This window comes from Hippoglossus stenolepis, chromosome 13 (genome assembly GCF_022539355.2).
Source record: "Hippoglossus stenolepis isolate QCI-W04-F060 chromosome 13, HSTE1.2, whole genome shotgun sequence".
NCBI classification, from domain to species: Eukaryota; Metazoa; Chordata; class Actinopteri; order Pleuronectiformes; family Pleuronectidae; genus Hippoglossus; species Hippoglossus stenolepis.
Window position 1 is genome coordinate 14,563,478 of NC_061495.1, and position 20,482 is coordinate 14,583,959.

Below are 20,482 nucleotides of genomic sequence, written 5' to 3' on the forward strand. Positions count from 1 at the left end.
AGAGCTTCACTGTCAAAAGATAATCAGCTTACTTATGACTTATGCTTCGAGTGAGGGGGTGTCCCTCTTTATCTGCAGGAATCTCTCAAGGACTCGTCTTTTCTTCTGAGATCACCTCCTCCTCTTACACCCTTACATGCTTTACTTGCACCTACTGTGACATTTCTCCAGCTGAATTCCTTGTACTTTGTCTTATTTGACAGATTTAGCATTTAGTGCACACTTGTAAGTGGCTTTGGAATCAAGTAATACTTTAAAAGTCAAACTAATAAATTACACAATTCCTTAAAGTGATAAAGAACATCACTTTAAGGAAAGTAATCATTTGTTTTGCATTATTGCGTACTCACTGTGAGTACTTCTTGCATGTCCAGTACTTTAAATGATCATATTTTGTCATATTTTACTCTATATTCATCATCTCAGCTCAGTTTTCAAATTTGTATCCCCGTGAAGAATTATTGTTGACAGAACAAAACGTACTTCTAAAAGAGATTGTGTATTATGAAAAATACCTGAAACTACCACTGTCCCCGTCACGGCTGGTAAAGGGAGTTTAACAAGAATTAAATCTAACTACCAGCTGTTCACTGTGCGATGAGTCATGACACATCGATATTACACCTGGGTTACAGTTTCCTGGTCTTATGCTGCTCTCTTGTGGCTGATGTTGTAATTGTTTCACCTAAGAGAAGAATCCAGATCAATCACAATTAACTGACCTGTAAATAAACCCCCCCAGTGGAAGGTCAGTTTCCCTCAATGGTATAAATCAATATGTAGGAGATAGTAATAAAAGCATAGAATAAAACTCACGTCTTAATTTCCCACAAGGATACGATGGGAACAGACAGAGAATCCCATCAGGTTCTATTTTCTTTGTATAATACAATTACCTTGTATTTCTTTGCAGTGATGTAGATGCATACACACAAATAGGCATGAGTATGATTTGCAATACCATAGCACTAAATTTCGGTTAAGTGCGACTCCAGTCTGAAGTAACAGAGGGGTCTTATGAATTATGAGTGTTGAGGATCTCATACCACATCACAACTGCATGTTTAATTGTTGCTAAACTTGGAATACGGCTGTGGTGTAGGAGCTAAAACAAACTTAGACTAATATCAACAGACTAGCTGTTGTGTCCTCGGGAGCCTGGCCAATAAAAAACCAAGGCAATGATAAAAGCAAATAATAACGATAACAATTCACTTTAAGTGCTTTAGTTTCCATTTCATTTAGATGTATCAGACGGGAGAGGCTGATATTAGTTTAAGGAGAAAAATGAGGAACAAATCACAGTTGATGTATTAAGCGGCGACTGGAGAAAAGAAAGATAATTAAATAACAAAGTATTGTCAATTTACAGATAATATAAATCTGTGTAAGTGCTGCTGCTTAACAGTGATCGCTGCATCGCAAACAGAAAAGGTCCAGGAGTGTATGAAGAGAAAATGAGTGCTTATATGTGACAATTAACACACTTCATTCAAATCTAGAAATATAATATAAATAGAGTACATCATATAATGTATAGATTAATATATATCTCTAGTTTCAGATTTCTGAATGAAATAAATAACGCCTCAGATGGTAAATAGGCTGCAGAATTTCCGCTACTAAGAAGATTACAATTGGATCCTATAGTTAAATCAAAATTAAAGTAGATTGAATACATATCAAAAACAAACTGTACAGTTGTATATTTACATTCAGCATTAAAAAAACATTCATGGCTTCAAATTAGGCATCAATAACATTCAAGTGTGATTATTACATTCGAGTCTAATACGAGTTTTTCTATTTTGGATGGATACATAACCGAATTACATAAAGCAATTAAAAAAAAAAAAAAAGTCGGTGCAAAGTTCTATGAGCCTATAAAAGATACAAACGTGAACTGGTGCTGAAATTAAACATAAATAGACGCATTTCAGCATCTTATGATATAAAAAGAAAGATCTAAACATTATCTTCACTGTAGTTTAGAGTCAACTTGTGCATCACACCAAGGTTTCCGGCAGGGCCTCGGAGTTTTCCTTTGACAGTATCTGCCATATATGCCACCTCTCTGTCTGCCAGTCTGGCGTACTGGACTTTCGTTGTCCATGTCTGGAGGCGTCTGTCATATCTCCAGTCTGGGAAGCAGAGCTCTGCTGGGACTGTTGGGGTGTGTGCGGGTCAGACGGACACGTGAAGAGGGAGGGCGTGGAGTGAGATATATGGGTCTCCCTCAGAGGTCGGGAGTAGTGAAGGGGAGACAAACTCCCCACCCTGACCTTTAATAACGGACATGAAGGGTTTCCTGTCCTTGCCGCTAAGTCGTCTGAGCTAATGGCTCCTGATTGGCTGCTCAGCCCTTGATGTAACGACGATCCCGACCGTCTCTGTCCTTGCTGGTCAGGCCCGCTGCTGCGGCGAGTCACCGGGAGGTGTGGTCTGCATTCCAGCACACCCAATGAGCTGTGGGTTGGTCCGACGGGCAACTTGTGGTTACCTTGGTGACTGCTCAGCCCCTCTGAAGATCCATACGACTCACACTCCGACACGTCTCCGAGGGAGCCTGGGAGAAAGCTTTCATTAACACCCAGCATTCATCACGTATCCCATAAATCCTCTGCAACAACTTAAAGTAAAGAGGGTTGTGTTACCAGTGACGTGACGGCCGCTGAAATCTTTGTTTAACAGCTCGTGCCAGGTGTCCCAGAAATTGTCACTGCCAGAAATAGTTGAGGCCGCTGAGAGAGACAAAAGAATTCAGAGGATTATTTACTTTAGTTTAACAGGGCGTGTGTTTCTGTGTTGTGAAAATCACCATGGACACAGATTCAAGATGTAGTTCAACATTTTTGGAAATAAGCTCACTCACCTTCTCAGAGGGACTTAGATGGGAATAACGTTACCACAATCACATGTATATAAATTAAAACTACAGGGAAAACAGCTAATCTCCTCAGTATAAAGACAACAAAAATATAGATTATGTTATAGGACTCTTTAGAATATATATATTCTTACAGTGGTTCGCGCTGCCGACTCACTGAAAGAAGGTTCTTGCATCGAATGTCAGGCTTTCTGTGCGTTTGTAGCATTAATCTCCACATCTGAATATCATCAAAACATTCAACAAAATGTCAAACTAATCTTTTAAAAGACACTAATTATAATAATGCTGACCATATGCTACAGTATCATATAATACCACATGCTGCATTGAATTTAGTTCACCTTTAGAAAGTGTCGGAGAGGTGCTGCCCGATCTGTCTTTTGAATTAGCAGACAGTCGGGGGACTCTGTCTGAGAGAGGACTCGTGCCCTCTGGGTATTTCCACAGCGGCCCATCCGACAGGACAGGAGAGTTGTTGTCGTAGGGAGACACCTCTCCACTCGATGCTTTGGAGTCACTGGACAAGCGTCGCTCAGTCGGGGAGAAGGACTCTTCTGCTCTGAGACCCCAAAACAGTTTGCGTAAAGAGCACGGTATCTTAAAATTGCACACGACTGTAATCATGAGCGATGAACACACGAGACAAAAAGGTGGAAACTCACGAGCAGTGCGACCCCTTCCTCCTGAGCAAATAATCGACAACATCCGGATCTGATTCCAGTAAACTCATCAGCATCTCATTCTGCAGGTCGGCGGGAACCTGCGGGAACCAAAACTCTGTCTCACACAGGCTCATACTAAACGGTGACAGTTCTAAAAATTACAGTGTTTAATTAATCACACTTCAACTGACCTGAAATGAACAATCACACACCTCTCCATTGTAACTAATTACTGTGTCTGCGCTGGATGCAAATAACTAATTAGCACCAGAGCAGAACATTTCATTAAAACGTTAAACAGTTTTTTTGTTCCCAGTATTTACTACGGTATTATCTACGTTTACAATATGCTCTGTAAGAGGAACCTCATGATACTTGTATGATTTAAAGAGAAAATAATGAATGATCGTTTAGAAAAGCAGCTTTAATGATGCAGAGAAACTGTCTGATGGGCTTTTACTTACTTCTGAATTCCTTTTGATTACTGTTACGCTTCTAGTGAGAAAGCAAGGAAACATAAAGTAGAAGCCCTGTTTGCGTGACTTTTGGTTTTCACTGGCCACTTCTTACCATAAACAGCGAATGGTACGTATGGATCATCCTTTGGACCACGCTGATGATGGCCGTGCTCTCCTCTGCACGAGCAAAACTCTGCACCGCAAACTCTTTGTCCTTTTTCTGCTTGTGCAAGAGGTTGGGTCCGAAGATGGTCGCCAGATTGAGTGATGTCATCTTGTTTCCTGTTACCTTAACAAGACAGAAGACGGAATTTATACGACCGGACAGTCTGAGCACAAACACACATGCATGTACAGACACTTTCCCTGGATATTTAGATATGGGGGGGGACAGTTCAGAAGTTACAGAAATGTAAGAATCTGAGCAAGCCAAGTGAAATCAGTTTGATCTATATTTCTTTTTAACCAATAATCATGAAGTTAAAACAAAAAACAATCTTATTCAGCAGATTTACCAACATGACTGGGAACAATGGAGTTCAACTTTTCTAGATTACTAACTCCACCATGGAAGTTATGTTTTCATTTGTTTGTTAGTAAGCAGGATTACGCAAAATCGACTCCACCGATATCCATGAAATTTTGTATATTGGTGGGGCACAAGGAAAAACCCATTAAATGTTGGCGCAGATCTGGAATCGGGGGTGGATCCGGGAATTTGTGCCGATCCAAACAAACATCCAGGTCTAGCGAATTTAACGTTGCTTGGATCTTAGAGGTGGAGATCCGGAGGTATGCGCTCTACTGAGTCAAATCGTTGTCTTTTCATTCCTCGTGCATGAAAACTCTTATATGCATCAAGTAATGTACGTATAAAGATTCTTTTACAGTAGACAGACTCTCCCCCGCACCTAGGTTATGTTGGGAATGTGCACGTAACACAAACCAAGACCAAGCAGTCTATTCCCTTAATATAAGAGTATGTGTGCTGTAGGAACCGAGGTCAGGAATTAACTGGTTTTAAATGCATGAGAAAGTAAGTATCTCCATTGGGATTGTTAGTGTTCAAAAAAGAAGATTAAACACAAAAGGGCCTTTGGATCCACATTCACCAGCAGAACTGCAATGGTGCGTGCAAAGTGCAAGGTCGTGATGCACTAAAGGACAATGAGTTCATACTTCAACACATCACGCTATGCATAGAAATATGGAGTCAAACGGAATATAGAAATGTCGCAGTGATGAAAATAAATCATATACTGAGTAGTCACAGCGCTTATCTCAGAACTTGTAACCAGCTATTTCAATGTGCATGGCAGAAATGGTTCACCAGACAAAGTCCTGACTGGAATAGATGGAATGGAAAATACATTATCTGGAAGGTGCAGAGTGAAAAGATGCAAATGTGTAGATGGTGTGATAGGCAGTCTGTTCACAGAGCGTTTCCCCACAATGTGACATTTCCCCACACTTCATGGTTACAACACATCAGCTGGAGGAAATAACAAATTATGACTGAACAGAAATGATGCTCGCAGAGGCACAATGTTTGTGTAGTTATTGTTAAGCAGGGCGAAGCTGGTTGTGCATCATTTAGTCGCGATTCCCACAATGGATCATCGTGCATATTGGTGCTACGCGTTGGCAAAGCACTTTCTTCAAATTAGAAGCTGCAGCTGTGACAAACATCTGTCTTACTGCCTTTTGAGGCCTGTTGGGATTCATTGTAATCCCATTGAAATTGTAAAATTACAGCATTATTCTTTGATAGCTGCTTTGTTTTTCGAAAACTATTTGACCTTGTGTTTGTATAAAATAGACATCCCCCAATGTTTAATATGGTCAAATCTGCCCCCCCAATAAACTGAATTGTAAACTGGCCGAATAATAATAATAAAACTATTATTGGAGTGGAGAGGAGGAGAAGAGAGAGGAGAAGAGAAGAGTGGAGTGGAGAGGAGAGGGAGAGAGGAGAAGAGAAGAGGGAGGGAGGGGAGGAGGAGATGAGGAGAAGAGAGAGCAGAAGAGAAGAGTGGAGGAGGAGAAGAGATAACTGAAGAGAAGGTTAGTGTAGGATCAATCAAAAATAATTTACGAAACCTTTTGCTAAAATAACTGTACTTGTCTTCATAGATCTATAGCAATGCAGATATTTCTGTTCATTAAAAAATAATACAATAAAATATGAAAGATTGTGGGCCCTAATGTGTTTGCTGTCTTATGTCTTAAGTCTAATGTATACATGCTAATTTAAAGATATTTATGTAAATGTTTTATAATTTCATATACTTATGTAATTGTATTTTAAAAAATATAAAAAATAAATATGTAAAGTTATATACAATACACATAAACATGTATAAATTACCAAGCACACATTAGACTTACAATACAGTATTAAACATGAATTCATCTCATGTTAATAACAAGTTGTGAGATTTTGGTCCCCCCAATGTTCACTTCATGACTAGGGCCTTGATAAAATGTGTCTGCGACCTCGTTACAGACCACACTTGTTACACTGCCATAAGAAACGGGGCATGTCGAGTTTCTTTACCTCCTGTCCCTCGCTGTCCAGGCTGTCTTCAGCGTGTGCAGCCACAGTGGACAGCAAGCAGAGGAGACGCTGCAGCGTGTCGCTGTTACAGGGAGGAAGCAGAAACATCAGGAGCTGGATGGCGCTCTCTTGTTCCGAATGATCCAGCACTGCAGAAAAACAAGCCACAGGTTGACATTAGTTTTCAAATGAATCACAGAAGAATTGTGCGAGTTGTTGTTGTTGTGTGTGTGTGTGGTGTACAGAATGTGTTTTCTCCTCACACATTGTGTTGATGAAGGCAGTGTACAGTTCTCTGGTCAGCAGCGGATCGGGCATGTCTCGGAGGAATTCTTTCAGCAGCGCAGCGACATCGTGGACACTGTGCTCCTCATCCAGGCTCACCTCCCACCCCTGGTCAAACTCCTCACGCAGCTGGAGGAAACATTGGGACAGTTAATGAGGCGAATATGTTGCTCACGGCTTGATGCAACTTGAGCAAAGTGAAGAAACCTCACCTGTCGTACTCTCTTCTTGGAACTCCCTACCCGGAATATTCCAACCGTCTGCAGGCCTAAACACAAAGATGCTCGCTTAGTGCCAAGATTGTGGCTAAACATTATCATCAAATGGATTTAAATTGGATGATTTACAAACTGTGTCCTGCACAATTTGCACACAGTTACTTTTGATAATAACTCTGATTACGTGTACCGTGTTTTTCCAGGTGCTGGCAGCAGAGATCCACCGCCCTGGGCACCTGTCTGTAAATAGGGTTAAGGCTGAGCTTTTTGTCGTGGCGCTTCTTCCTTTTGCCAGCTGCCTCTTCTGGCAGAGACAGCTGGAGGGCCTCCAAGAGCCGAGACTGGTTATCATCAAGGTCAGTGATGCAATCCACAGACACTCCACCCTGTCAAGCAGATGGGTGACAACCACAAATTCAGCCACCGCTGCCAGTGACACAATAAGGTGCAGCCGTTTATCCGCCCAGTGAGTTGACTGTTCAGAAAAGCTGCGAATTCCCAGAGAATCCTAAAGTGTGATTGGACAGATCGGGTGTGTTGACGGACGAGCCTACCCTCCTGCGTGTCCGCGGGGCTGCGTCCGGCGCGCTCAGGGGAGGAAACTCGTTTGGGGTCTCGGAGGCGGAGCTGAGCGACGACGTGCTGCTGGAGAGCTCTTTATTGGCCCTTTTGAAGCTGGAGGTGAGGTGAAGGAAGGATAACATCAGTTCGGAGGGGTCACTGTGCTCCTCCCGCGGGAGATCGTGCCGCTGCTTGTGCGTGCGGTCGTTTGAAATGACCTGCGACAGCGGAATGCCAAACGCCTGGGGCACGGCCTCTGTACGAGAGGGCAGAGAGAGAGAGAAAGAGACAGACAGGAAGACTTAAAGTTCATCTCTTTGGCTCCAAGTCAACAGGGAAACGTTAAATTACACTATAGACGTGTGTCTGTCATGGATCAAACTTTTTCTGCTCAACAGCATCATTCTTTGTATACAAACTTTGACTTTTAAACAGACGCTGCTCAAAATAAATGAGTAATTCAGAGAGCATGCTCTGAAATGCACAGTCAGTATTCAAGAATCAGGGAGCACATACTTTCTGAAATGCCTCTGTAAACAAACACGGAAAAAGAGGAAAGAAGGGGCCGGCCCTGCCTGAGGATACGCTTTAATGAATGTGCCACCACTTAAGATTGTTTTTGTTATTTCCCCCGACTGACAGAGAACATCACTTTCCTGCCAGATTGTTGCAGCGGGGCGGGGCTGAGCGGCGGTTGAAGAGCACCGCTCCCTCTGAGACGTCTTTTGCCGAACTGTAAAGATTCTGATCGCTGGGTTCTCAGTGAGTATAAACAACTGAGGACGACCGACTGCACTGAGTCAACGCAGGTTCAGCCAAAAGGATCAAATCCACTCTTTTCAAGTATCAGAGAAGGCTGGAAACTAATATCCACACTAGAATTTAAACGTGTGATGCTGCAACAAGACCCTTAAACCTACGTAACAAAAGGCAAATTGGACTAATACAAGCTACTACTACTACTAAACTAATACTACAGTATTCAACATACTCCATCCAAAGCACTGAGGGCAACTGACCTGATGTCTCTGCATGTCCCGAGATACAGGTTTAAATATAAGGGGTGACCGGGCCTTTGCATTGGCTGCATCTAATCTCTGGAACAGTTTAACTCTTCATATCAGAACCGCTCAGACCATAGAAACGTTGAAATCATTGCTGAAGACCCACTTCTTCTCGCTCGCTTTCAATTTGAGTTGAGTTTGAGACCTTGATTTCATCTGCTTTTGTGCTATATTTGATTCTCAAATATTTATGATGTTTAATGTTTTATTGCTTTTGTATTTTCTATAAATTTATATTTGTATATCCTTTTATTTTCGTATTTCAAGCCTGTGAAGTGTGGTCATTTTAAACGTACTATATAAACAAACTCTGACTTGACTACATATATAGAGATAATTAAGAATATATTTAAACCCACATTACCTTTGTCTTTACTCTTCTCTTTCGATAAAGAATCCAACTTCTTCTTGAGGGATTTTTTGGGCTTGTGGCCTGAAAACAGACAACGGTAACACAGTTTAACAAAAATCCTACCATGTTCCAGTTTTTACTTGCTCCACCTGAAGTTCTTAGACTCATTTCCTAATTCAGAGGAGTTGACGAACACAGGAAAACTGCAGAAAAGTCACGACAAAGATGTGGAACGCAACTCATGATTCATAACACAATCGAGGAGAATGCTTTTTGTTCATTTTCCCCATACTTTACGTATGGATAAGAAAGAAAACTGTTTTTAAGTGTTCTCAGGGGTCAGCAATGACTCGGCCCTTTGCTGTGTAGTGAAGGAAATGAAATCAATCAAGCAACATGAGCGTTAAACCTTTTACACAGCAAGAAGAAAGAGAGGGAACGTTTGTCGTCCTTTATGCTGCTCGAAATAATATATAAAACATTCTGTCACAAGATTTTTGCCTGTGAGAAGGGGACTATGTGTGTGTGTTTGTGTGTGTGTGTGTGTTTGTTTGCGTTCAAATACATTTAGGGATGGTGATGTGGCAGCCGAGGTCGCGATCCCGGAGCAATCGCCTAAAGGCCACATCCTGGAGGCGAACCCTTTCCAGCTCTGAGAGGCTTTGCAAGTGGACTGGCTTCAGGCCAACGCTGCATCCTGACACGCTGTTCCAGGTGAAGTCACCCTGAGGACGCACACACACACACACACACACACACACACACACACACACTCAGAAACATCTATCATTGCTGTCACATGTTAGGTTCATGACCGACTCTCCTCAGACCCCCAGCGAGCGAGGAACTGACAGGTCTCTCTGCTTCACTTGTCAGCTGAAGAAACGACGACGACGACATTAATCTGCTGTTTCCCCTGACAGAAACTGACAGTTTGTTTTCAGAGGTGTCAACTACATTGTGTTAGCAAGCAGAACTTTGTACTGTGCGTTTTTTGTTGACTCACATAAATGTGTTTTTTCTGATTGTACTAAGTGAGAATTGAGAGGTCATGACATTAGGAAAACAGCCTGACACAACTTCTGTGTCCCCGGAAAAGAGAGTAACAGTTTTTTGTAAGTAATTTCAAAAAAACAAAAGCTGAATGTTTTACAAGAAAAGAGCAGCGAAACTGTGTAGATCGTCTCCAAATGGAATATAAAGTGTAAATCATGAACAATACTTCATTAGCAAACCTCGCTGCAGATGAGTCACCCTGCGGCTTTAGCACTGTACTAATGACGGGGCAAATAATATCATCTGAAATCCTCAACCTTTGAGCATCTCCATGCCGGAGATTACGGCGCTTTGATCCCGCACAGTCAAGCCAATCATATGAGCCATGTACCAAAGAGGCTTAGTAACTCATTATCAGGATAAGGCTTACACTAAAGTGGCTCACTCGCATTAAATCAGAATTAGGACTGTTCGACGGTAGCACACTTTTTTTTTTTGGGTAGACATACAGTACAGTATAAATACGCATTGGAGGACACGAGATGACGGAGACATCGCGGCTGTTTGTCCAGAGCACAGAGGCAGTGGTCACCAGCCTGTGCACAGTTTGTGTGTGGGAAGCAGGTGAGAAATAATGTAACTTGTGTCTAATACCATTAGCAAACTAATGCCTTAACTGCACAAAGACATAATATTTGTTAATATGGCTATTTCAGTCCATATTATAATAACCGTGGGCCTTCACTAATCATTCCTTTCATCACAGGTGTCCACTAACCAGCAGGTCGGCGGTTTGACTGGGATCGACCCGCCGACCTCCTGGACATTCTGTGTTCCAAAGTGTCCTCGGGCAAGATAGTGAACCCCCACTATCTGATGACGGTGCCAGGAGGGTGTGATTGATCCATGATGGAGAAAGTGCTGCACATAGATGCACTGTATGAATGTATGAGTGGCTTGATCATCAATTAATCATTTGGCCTAAATAAAAAATATATGAGCAACAGTCCAAAATATTAAGATACTCAAATTACACCAAAAAAACAAAACACCCATCCATCTAAATTCTCACTACCTATGAATTGTCAGCATGAGTTCAGACAGACAGTAGCTTCCTTTCTGAAGTGTAAATTTTAACTAGTACCCGAGATAACGGTCATTTACATTATTGTTAGGTATTCAACTGATATACTTGGTACCTTGAATCCACATCTCCTTGTAATTCTGCATTTTAAAAGAAACCTACTAAACCATGCAGCGGCAGAAACAAACACAGGCACAGGGTGAGGGGCCACACAGACTCAACACTGTTATTCCTTCATGTAAGTGATGCAAGACAAACACACGACCAGAAAAAGCACCAAATACAGTACAGGAAAATACAGAGGAAACAGTTTCATGTCGGCCACTATTTGTACTGTAGTCCATGTCAAATGCAAAGAGTTATGCCGTGTCTGCTGTTATCTGCCCATTTCTTTCGGACATTCCTCTGCTGTGACTGCATGGGAGTGGGCATGTTCCTCGTATCTGATGCGATGGTAAACTGCGTTCCCACACTTACTCTCCGTCAGCAAAGTGACTTCCTTAAAAATCATTGCGTACAATATTTTACCCCCCCCCCCCCAAAAAAAAAACCTTCAGCTTTCATAGCAACAGGTTTCAGTTCGCCCTGTCCAGACACGAAACGTGAGTGAACAACACCGAAACTCGCTTGTATCGTATTATACCTGTCAGGAGATGGATGAGTGAGTCCAATACACACAAATCCACTAACCTGGTAAACAGTCAGAGTCAAAGAAGCTACTGATTCTTATCTTACTGACAAATCAAATACTTTATCCTTTTAAATGAAAGTAAGAAATTTGTCCTATAGCTGCCCGTCTACAACAACATGACCTGTGTCTTTGCAGAAAGAAACCAGCTTCAAGGTGATTGTTGTTGTCTTTTTACATAGGAAATATATGCTGATAAAAAAAAGCCACTTATTCCATTTAAATATCAATATTAACAATCAATCAATTCAGTTTTTAGAGTTTTAAACTGTTCATTATGAAGTCATTTTTATAATTTTACAATAAAGCCACCAATAAAGAATTCCTTCAAATATGTCAATGATAATTATTTAGAATTATTAGATTTGTCATCATTATCATTATATTCACATTACATATCATTTAGCTGACGCTTTGTTCCCAAGCGACTTACAATACGTGCATTCAACCATCAGGGTACAAACCCAGAACAGCAAGAATCATGCAAGTACAAATCTTACTGATTTAAGAAATAATTCAAACTCATCTAAACTCTCTGGCATTTCAGTGCATACACAGCAGGGTGCACTTTAAGTCCGAGCCTCCCTGAAACCTAGAGATTTCATGAGCCACCCCTGGAACACAAAGACAGGAAACGTGCAAGGTAGTTCCTACAATAAAACCAGATTGAGAGCTGAGATTACACCAAGCAGCCGCACTCGAGCCAGATCCAGGGAGGCGATGAATATTCCTCAGTTCTCAGGAAGCCATTCAATGGGGGCATTATGCAAGCGTTTTCCATGGTTTGCTGTGTTTCAGTTTCTGTGTTACTTGTCCCTGCTTGTCTTCATGTTTTATACTTCAATGCTGCCCGTGTTGAACCAGGACACCAGAGCTGGACCTTCCTGGTTAAATAAAGGATCAAGAAAAGTGCCCTTGTGTCCTGTCTGCAGTTTGTTTAGAGTAGATTTAATTGTCTCCCCTCACACCCACTGTCTTTTCATTTTTCAGTAATAAATAAATCAAAAAGGTGACGAAACAAAAACACCCTAACCCTGGAGTGTCCATCAAAACGTGGAAACTAGCAGCACCGACACAAAGTCCGTCAATCGCTCACATCCTGTTCTTCAAATTAAAATAGGCACTCCAGTAAACCCATTGTTTCACACACAACGACATGCGCTATAGTTTTATTCGGCTTTCAAGGTGATGTCATTGAGTAGATCTCTTACTAATTTAAGAAATACCACAAATTATACATTACGTTCTTAATCTGTTTTGCGAGAAGTAGATTTTTTGGTTATTATTATTATTATAATAAGGCCCATTATGTGTTATTATTATTATTATAGCTCGGGGAGTAGGTGAAGTCTCTTTTCCATAAAATTACAATATGTTTATTGTGAAAAATCACTTAAAAAACAAGAGGTTAAACTTCTTATTCTCACACGCTCTTACGTTTAAACTTAACATAAAGTTACATCTCTGTGTCCATAGATGTTTACTATCAATACCATTATTTAAGATAAAGCCTTAACTGTTGAAAGACATGATTTAATCCATTATAGTCGAGAAGTTATTTTTAGTCCATCTAATCACATAATTAAATCAACTGTGCAGATTATTTTCATCACAGGTTAATCTGCAAATTCATTGATAGATCATTTTTGCATTTGACCGTATTTCCTCCACTTCAGTGAGACTTTGAGAACAGAAGCAGCAGCTACTCACAGGGAAGGTGATGCTCCGGCGAGGAAGCGGATCCTCCATCGGAAGGAACAGACAGAAGCAAAACACTGGTCACCACAGACGAGATGTCACCGCTCGCGCTGTCTCACCACACTGACTCCGCGGAGAACCGACGCCATTAGACCCCAGGCGAAACGCCCCAGATAAACAAACACAGACCCACGTGGTGCCGGACTCGGTCTGGACGCAGCCGAGGAGTACAACAAGTTCAGGGACTGATTCAACCCTCAGTCAGTGAGGAACACGACCACAGGGGGGCGCTGTTCTCTCCGCCGCCTCACCTGATCACATACAACCAGGTAACAGCGGCGTTTCAAGCTCGTTTGGGGGCCCCAAGCAAAAGGAACCTGGGGGGGTCCCTACATCAACCCCCCCCCCCCAAAAAAACCTAACCACTTAAAAATAAAAAAAAACACATGATATTTAACACCTTCTTCCAATCTTCAAACTCATTGTTTTAGAATCTAAATTATTATGGAATAAGGATGGTTCTTAAGAGCACATTCATGTCCTTCGGTCATATTTTTATATAATAATTTAATATGATTTTGGACAATATTGTCTCTCTTTGTTAAACTAATGGTAGAACAATCTTAAACTTTCTTTTGCATCCTTACAGGCGCCAATATCACGGTTTTACTCCTGTCCCACATCCAGACTTCTAAAATTCAACAAAGAAAATAGAGCTTCTGAATATGATTAATCTGAAACCTTTTACTGTGCCTGAATAACGTAACACTAAAACAATAAAAGCGTATTCCAGTATTTAATGTGAGACATTTATCAACATTATTTTTTTGATTAAAATGTAGCCGTACATAGTAAAGTCAAAGTGCAAACCCCCACCACAACAAGCCCAGACACATCAGATGTTCTATTGTAGTCAACAAAGACAAAGTGAGCAGCTGCTATGTGACACACCCAGTTATGTATTCACAATCATCAATTATCAACTTGAAGCTTAATCTTCAGCCAGCTCAAGTTTGAATTTTTTAGCTTAGTGACTGGATGTTCAGATAACAAACACCAAGATGTGGAAATCTCATGGACTTTAAATATCTTAAAGTCATTCATTGTGAGGAAACTTTAAAAACACTTAAGACTGCACAGTGTCTTTAATTTCCTTTGGTGAGATTATGTGCAATTTATTTATCTTATCTTGAATAACATACCATGTTGATGGTAAATTGACTTGTAATAGGGAGAATGGTGCTGGTTTCATTACCACTCCGTGTCCCTGACACCTCATGTTGTTGCACAACTTTGGTGAGCAGGTACATTCTCCCATGACAAGTGTGTAACTGACTCAAGGTGCCGGAATCAGGCCCAGCAAGTTTAAGAGTATTGCCAAATTGTACAAGAAAAAGTGTTCGTCTCAGTCAGGACACGTAAATATGAAGAAATATGGAGTTTGGCAGGTTTATTGCAGAGACAGAGGTTCTGGATTGGGAAGCCTGGGATGAGAAAACATACAGTTTGGCTGCAGCTTTGTAACAGAGATCAGTTTTCATATTCCTACAAGCTGCTTCTGCTTCAGGCTATATGAGCTCCTCCAGAGCTCAGACTAATGTAGACGAGTTTTCATCTTAATCACTACAGACTTTACCCTCTGTGCGTCGGTCATCATTCAGCCTGTGTATATTTAAGGAGTAGTAAGACACTCTCATCACACAGTGTAGTTTACAGTTCAATCAGAATTAGGCTCACAGTTTTGTTTAATAAATAGAAAATAAACTTGTAGCTATATTTCATTAATAATATGAATCAACAAACGCCTTCAGTGACTCCGATGTAGTGAAAAACCGTCACACAGGTAAAAAACAAATAGATCATAATCTAGAAGATTATAACTTTTAATTCACTCTCCTCCAGCCTGAGATGAAGGGAATGACAATAACGTTAATATAACATTTTAAATATTAATAAAAAGCCCGAGCTACTTTAACACACAACATAAACTAACTAACGAGGCAACATGCCACAGTACTCGTTTGATATAAGATCTGTGCACACATCTTTGGATTCTCCCTCGTGTCGAACCCTTAATCTACGTCCCAGTGATTAATGTCCGCATTTGGTCACTTCATCACGACATCAGAATGATGAATGACTCCCTCTAAAGGCTTTATAAGTTCCTGCACTTCCCTACGGGAGGCTTGTGAGAGCCTGTGTTGAGATAGGCTGTTTTGCATCTGATCAGGCTCTTTAGAGCGACACACAAAGTATCGCTTGAAGTGTTTTGCATTACACCGAATGAATGAAGATGACAAGAGACGCTGCCTGGGCCCCGTCTCCCACAGACACAATTTCACGTGGACACTGTTACAGCAGACTGTGGAAAAAGGAAAAAGACACTGAGCATATAAAAGGTTTTTCTTTTTTACTTTTCATGGATTTATCCAGGATGCAAAATGTTCCAATATTTCACAAAGTCTTCATGTCCAGAGGATAGTCCGAGAACAGCCCGAAATGAAATGCATAAATAAGCTAAAATTAATCTAAAACATTGCCATGACCAATGCACTTGGGGAGATCCACCATACAGACAGTAGCTGAACTGCAGGGAACGGTGATTCCTATACTGTCATAATAATTAAGGGCATGCAGAACACTTCAAGATCAGTTTTATAATAAAATGCCAGAAGATGTAAACTGAGTCCAGGAGGTCAGGAGGTTTTACTGCACTGGAAACAAGAACTAGAGATCTTGGGAAAAGTAATATATATATAGAGCCATATCAACATGGATTTCAGGGGCTTACAGTAGATAATAAAAATACCAACACATATACGTATGATATCTTTATTTAAAAAAAATTGGCAATGATTCCGAAGTTGTTATTAAAACCTTATGAGGAAAAAATGTAATTGCGGCTTGATCATTTTCAGATTAACTTCAAACTTTATTATAAATAACTATGAAGTACAAGCAAATACTTGAATTAGGAAAATGAACATACTTATTTTTATGTTAAGTATAAAAATAAATACACATCATTTCTGCCTCCTTTATCATGTAAAATAAGATTTTTCATATGGGTAAACAAAATTGCAGTTACAGATTAGAGTTAGACCAAACCCAACTGAGCCTGACCCGAACCCGACTAGCATTCTGTTTTTTGTGTCCGAACCTGACACAAGCCTGGCGTTGTCCAAGATCGAAGGCACGTGCAGCGTAAAAAAAATCAAGTGACTGAACCCGACACAAACACATGCAAACACAGTAATGTGCTGCAAATAGCAAAAACAACACTGGACATGTTTCCAGGGGACCCAAAAAAGTGATGAACCTGGCTGTAGTTCAATGCTTTGTAAGGTTCCATCACCACTGACGAGTATAATGGAACATTTTAAACCCCAAAACTGAACCCATTTGGTACCATTTCATGCCGCCAGAGTCATATTCTGTATCAGGGAGACTCAGAAGTTGTTTTGGTTGTTCAGTGGAAGTCTCCAGTTACTGAGGCTGGCAAAGCCTTTCCCATACATCATGCAGATCATACACTATACGTCAGTTATGTCATCATACAAAGGTGCTTGAAACAATTATTTTACCTCGGTGTTTACATCCAAGTCACCGTGTAATGTTACTGCGAGCGGACGCGGGCTGGATGCTGCGGCTGCGAGCCAGCAGCTTTAGCTCCGTGCCATGCAAACGGCCAGTCTCCTGTGGGAAGAAATATGTGCCTGAGGGACCGTAGCCAAGGATCAGGTCATGCTGTTGTACTGTGAGAAGTAAGAGTTGAGGCGTTCTTCATGTAAACCAGATGTCTCTGCTTTTCATCCGAGCTCAGACTGCTGAGAGCCTGGGTTACTGCGCTTCTAATGGAGCCCAGTGACATCCAGCCTATGGAAAACATAAGGTCATTTTACGACATCGATCACAAATACCACTATGACAGGATGTGTTTTCGTGTCGGGACTGCACTACAGCAAGTTGTGGTTTGAATCTAATGCACATGAGCTAAACGCTGAGGTTCAAACAGATAATAAACTCCTCATCAGCACGCTCTGATGCCTGGTATGCATTTTAACAAGAGGCCTGAATGGCTCGAGACATCGCACATCTCATAAAGTCTTGTATAGTAAGTGCAGCTGCATGGGGCTGTGGGGCTGGAGGTGCAGCGTTTTTTGTGCAGAGGGTGAAATCCTGACCAACTGACTTCCCCCCCGTGTTACTGCGACTGTGTCTTGGATACTATTGTCCCTGAATGAACTGTTTGCACAGAATGAGTCATTTACTTACTGTCAGCGTAAGCCGACAGCTTGGTCATGTGAGTCTCCAGGAGAGACCTGCACACCTTAGACCGCAGCTGAGTTTCCCTCAGTCTGTTAGGAGCTCTATTTGGAAATGTCTTAGCAGTAGTAAAAAAGTAACAGTTATTAATGAGAACTACTATTGGAACTTCAGTTTTGTAATATTTCTGTTGTTAACTGCAGTGAAGTTAATTCTTTGGGCTTTAAAATGCTTTGTAAAAACTAGAGTGCGGTGCAGCAGCTCTCAGAGCATAATGGCGTGGGCAGCAAACGAGCACTCCCCAAAGTTATAAATCACATTAAATATCCTCTCTGACACTGAGCTGTCTCCAATATTAATCGGCTTCATTCAGATTTACTGTGATTACATTTCTAAGGGCTCTGGCTCAGTGAGGATCTGGCCTCTTGTTGATGGCTGAAAGAAGAGACCAGATACCTGGTATTCATTACAAGCCTATTATAGTGTCACATCTGTGATACATTTCCATTATACTAAACAAACAGTGTAACCATGAGGACCAGCTTTGGCGCAGCAGCACAGATTGGCTGAAATTGGCCAAAATTGTGAACATGTGACATAGCTATTATACTATAAATCTAGAGATTTAAAGACATGAAAATGGACATTTTAAAGAATTTTATACTAAACATGTGTTGAAATATTTCCACTTGTTTTCTGCTTATTAAAAGATTTAGCGAGGCACCTTCTAATAAAGACAAGAACCATCTTCTTTCATGTCTACAGGCCCTAAAATCCAATAATATGAATGGTGATTTGTTTTCTTTGGTAAAACCTACAAGAACAGAAATGCCAGTGCTTTTAACTGTGCATTTACTGCACTAATAACTATTGCTTTGCATGATGTGGTGATAAATTAAATAAATATCTTGGCCTTCTAATAAAGTAGTACATAAAAACATCTGGAAGATTAAGAGGGATTTTTAAAAAAAAAACTCACTTTAAATGAAAACAGTTTAAAGAGAAAACATTTACGATGGAATGACCCAGAATTTTGTTTTGTTTTTTGCATTTGGCACAGATTCAGAATCAACACATTTTCCGACTTGGGATCATTTCATCATGCAGCTGTTTACCATGTTATCAAATCAAAAGCTTGATATGGCTCGAGAAATTAGTACATCTACAACCACTTTCCCACCTTTAAGTTTGTATTAGATGTGATATTTTTCATGTTGAGTGAGACACACTTTTGCCAAGTGTGACAAAGTTCTCCGGTCACACCTCTTCCATCAGACACCAGCATGTCAGCACATGCAAGCGCTCCTGCTGACATAGCTCCAGCAGCAGGAATGAGTTGAATCACTTGTAGTTAACCAGTGACACAGCAACGCAATTATAATAGAACTCCTGCATCAGAAGTCCACACATAATGTGTGTCCTATTACTCACAGACTGGGCGATGTTGAAATCATGTGAGAAAAAAACATTTCCTTGAGGATTTCTTTCCCAGTACAATGAGGTAATCGCATGAGAGCATATGGAATGTGCAGCCAGCTCACTCTGAAACGTTTTCATAAGGACATTGAAGGAAAACACTGACAGTAGTGCTTGGATAAACATCCTTTAAGGTCCACTTGTTGAGCTGTGCGCACAGGATCTGTTTAATTCTTGTATTTGTATGTATGCAATTATCACAACAGCATAAAAAATGACCATAACAAAGCTTTAAGGTGATTTCGAGCTCTTTCTCCATTGAAACTTCTACCGTCAAATCATCATCTAATGCAAACAACTCCTACAATCTTATGACAGTGACCTGATCTTGACAGATGGGTCAGGTCCTCTTGAGTCCAGTCATCCGGAGAGAACAACAGTCCCTCTGCAGTCTGACATGACAGGAAATCAAACCTGAAAACAGGTGCATCCACCTGAAGCCGTCTGTTGGTAACTGACCTTGTACGGAGACTCCTCGGCGTCTGTGCCGTGGTGTCGCATCAGCACCGGGTCCAGGCTCCGGGTCTGCCTCAGCCGGCGCTTGGAGATACTTTTGGGGCTCAGAGAGCACGAGAACACGCTGCTTAACAATCCTTGAGCGGACATGCCTCCTTTCAGTTTTTTGGGGATTTATTCGTCGGGACAGGTTGTGGGTGAAGCGGAGCAGAAGGAGATCCACATCTCACGGGTCCAAAGCGGAGCGGAGGAGCAGCACCGTCCCCTGTGCGTCACCGTGCGTAGTATTATGAAACAGGCGCCTGGAGTCCCCCTGTCACCCCTTCCACCTCCCACACTCTCTGACTCACCACTTCAGTTCCTCCTCTCCCCTCATATACTGACTGTTAGCTACCATTGTAAACAACGACCCGGTGTATATATGTTCCTTTTAATTACGAGCCGTTGGGGGGAAAAGCCTTGCTGTTAAAAAAAGGGGGATCAGGACGCACAGCAGTAGAGAGATAAAACAAAAACACTTCATTATCAACTCATTAAAAATACATTAAATACCCAAGGAGGTCTATTAATGGCATTTATATAACATCATTTACTATTGAAACGAAGATAATCATGTTAGTTTATGATCAAAACAAGACACTACAAAGTATATCTAAACAATATGTAAAACATAATTTATCATATTTAGCCTTTATATAATCACTGATAAAATAAATTAGTAAAAAAAACGAAATAATACTATTGCTTTATATGTCATTTTACAACTATGTT

General features: G+C 41.0%; 1 protein-coding gene across 2 annotated transcripts; it reads right to left on the minus strand.

Moving 5' to 3' along the window:
* Nucleotides 1–1,262: 1,262 nt before the first annotated feature.
* LOC118120529 (rho GTPase-activating protein 6) lies at nt 1,263–19,980 on the minus strand. Of its 2 annotated transcripts, none has more exons than XM_035175571.2 (13): nt 19,715–19,980; nt 9,613–9,772; nt 9,060–9,128; nt 7,625–7,887; nt 7,261–7,456; nt 7,065–7,120; nt 6,831–6,981; nt 6,568–6,716; nt 4,123–4,299; nt 3,553–3,650; nt 3,232–3,449; nt 2,655–2,741; nt 1,263–2,566 (listed from the first exon to the last, which is right to left on the minus strand). In XM_035175571.2, the coding sequence occupies exons 1-13, from the start codon at nt 19,859–19,861 to the stop codon at nt 2,007–2,009; spliced, it is 2,331 nt and encodes a 776-aa protein (XP_035031462.1). In that variant the 5' UTR covers nt 19,862–19,980; the 3' UTR covers nt 1,263–2,006. The 2 variants fall into 2 exon arrangements, with proteins under 2 accessions (XP_035031462.1, XP_035031463.1); XM_035175572.2 differs by lacking the exon at nt 19,715–19,980 and adding an exon at nt 13,526–13,742.
* Nucleotides 19,981–20,482: the final 502 nt, after the last annotated feature.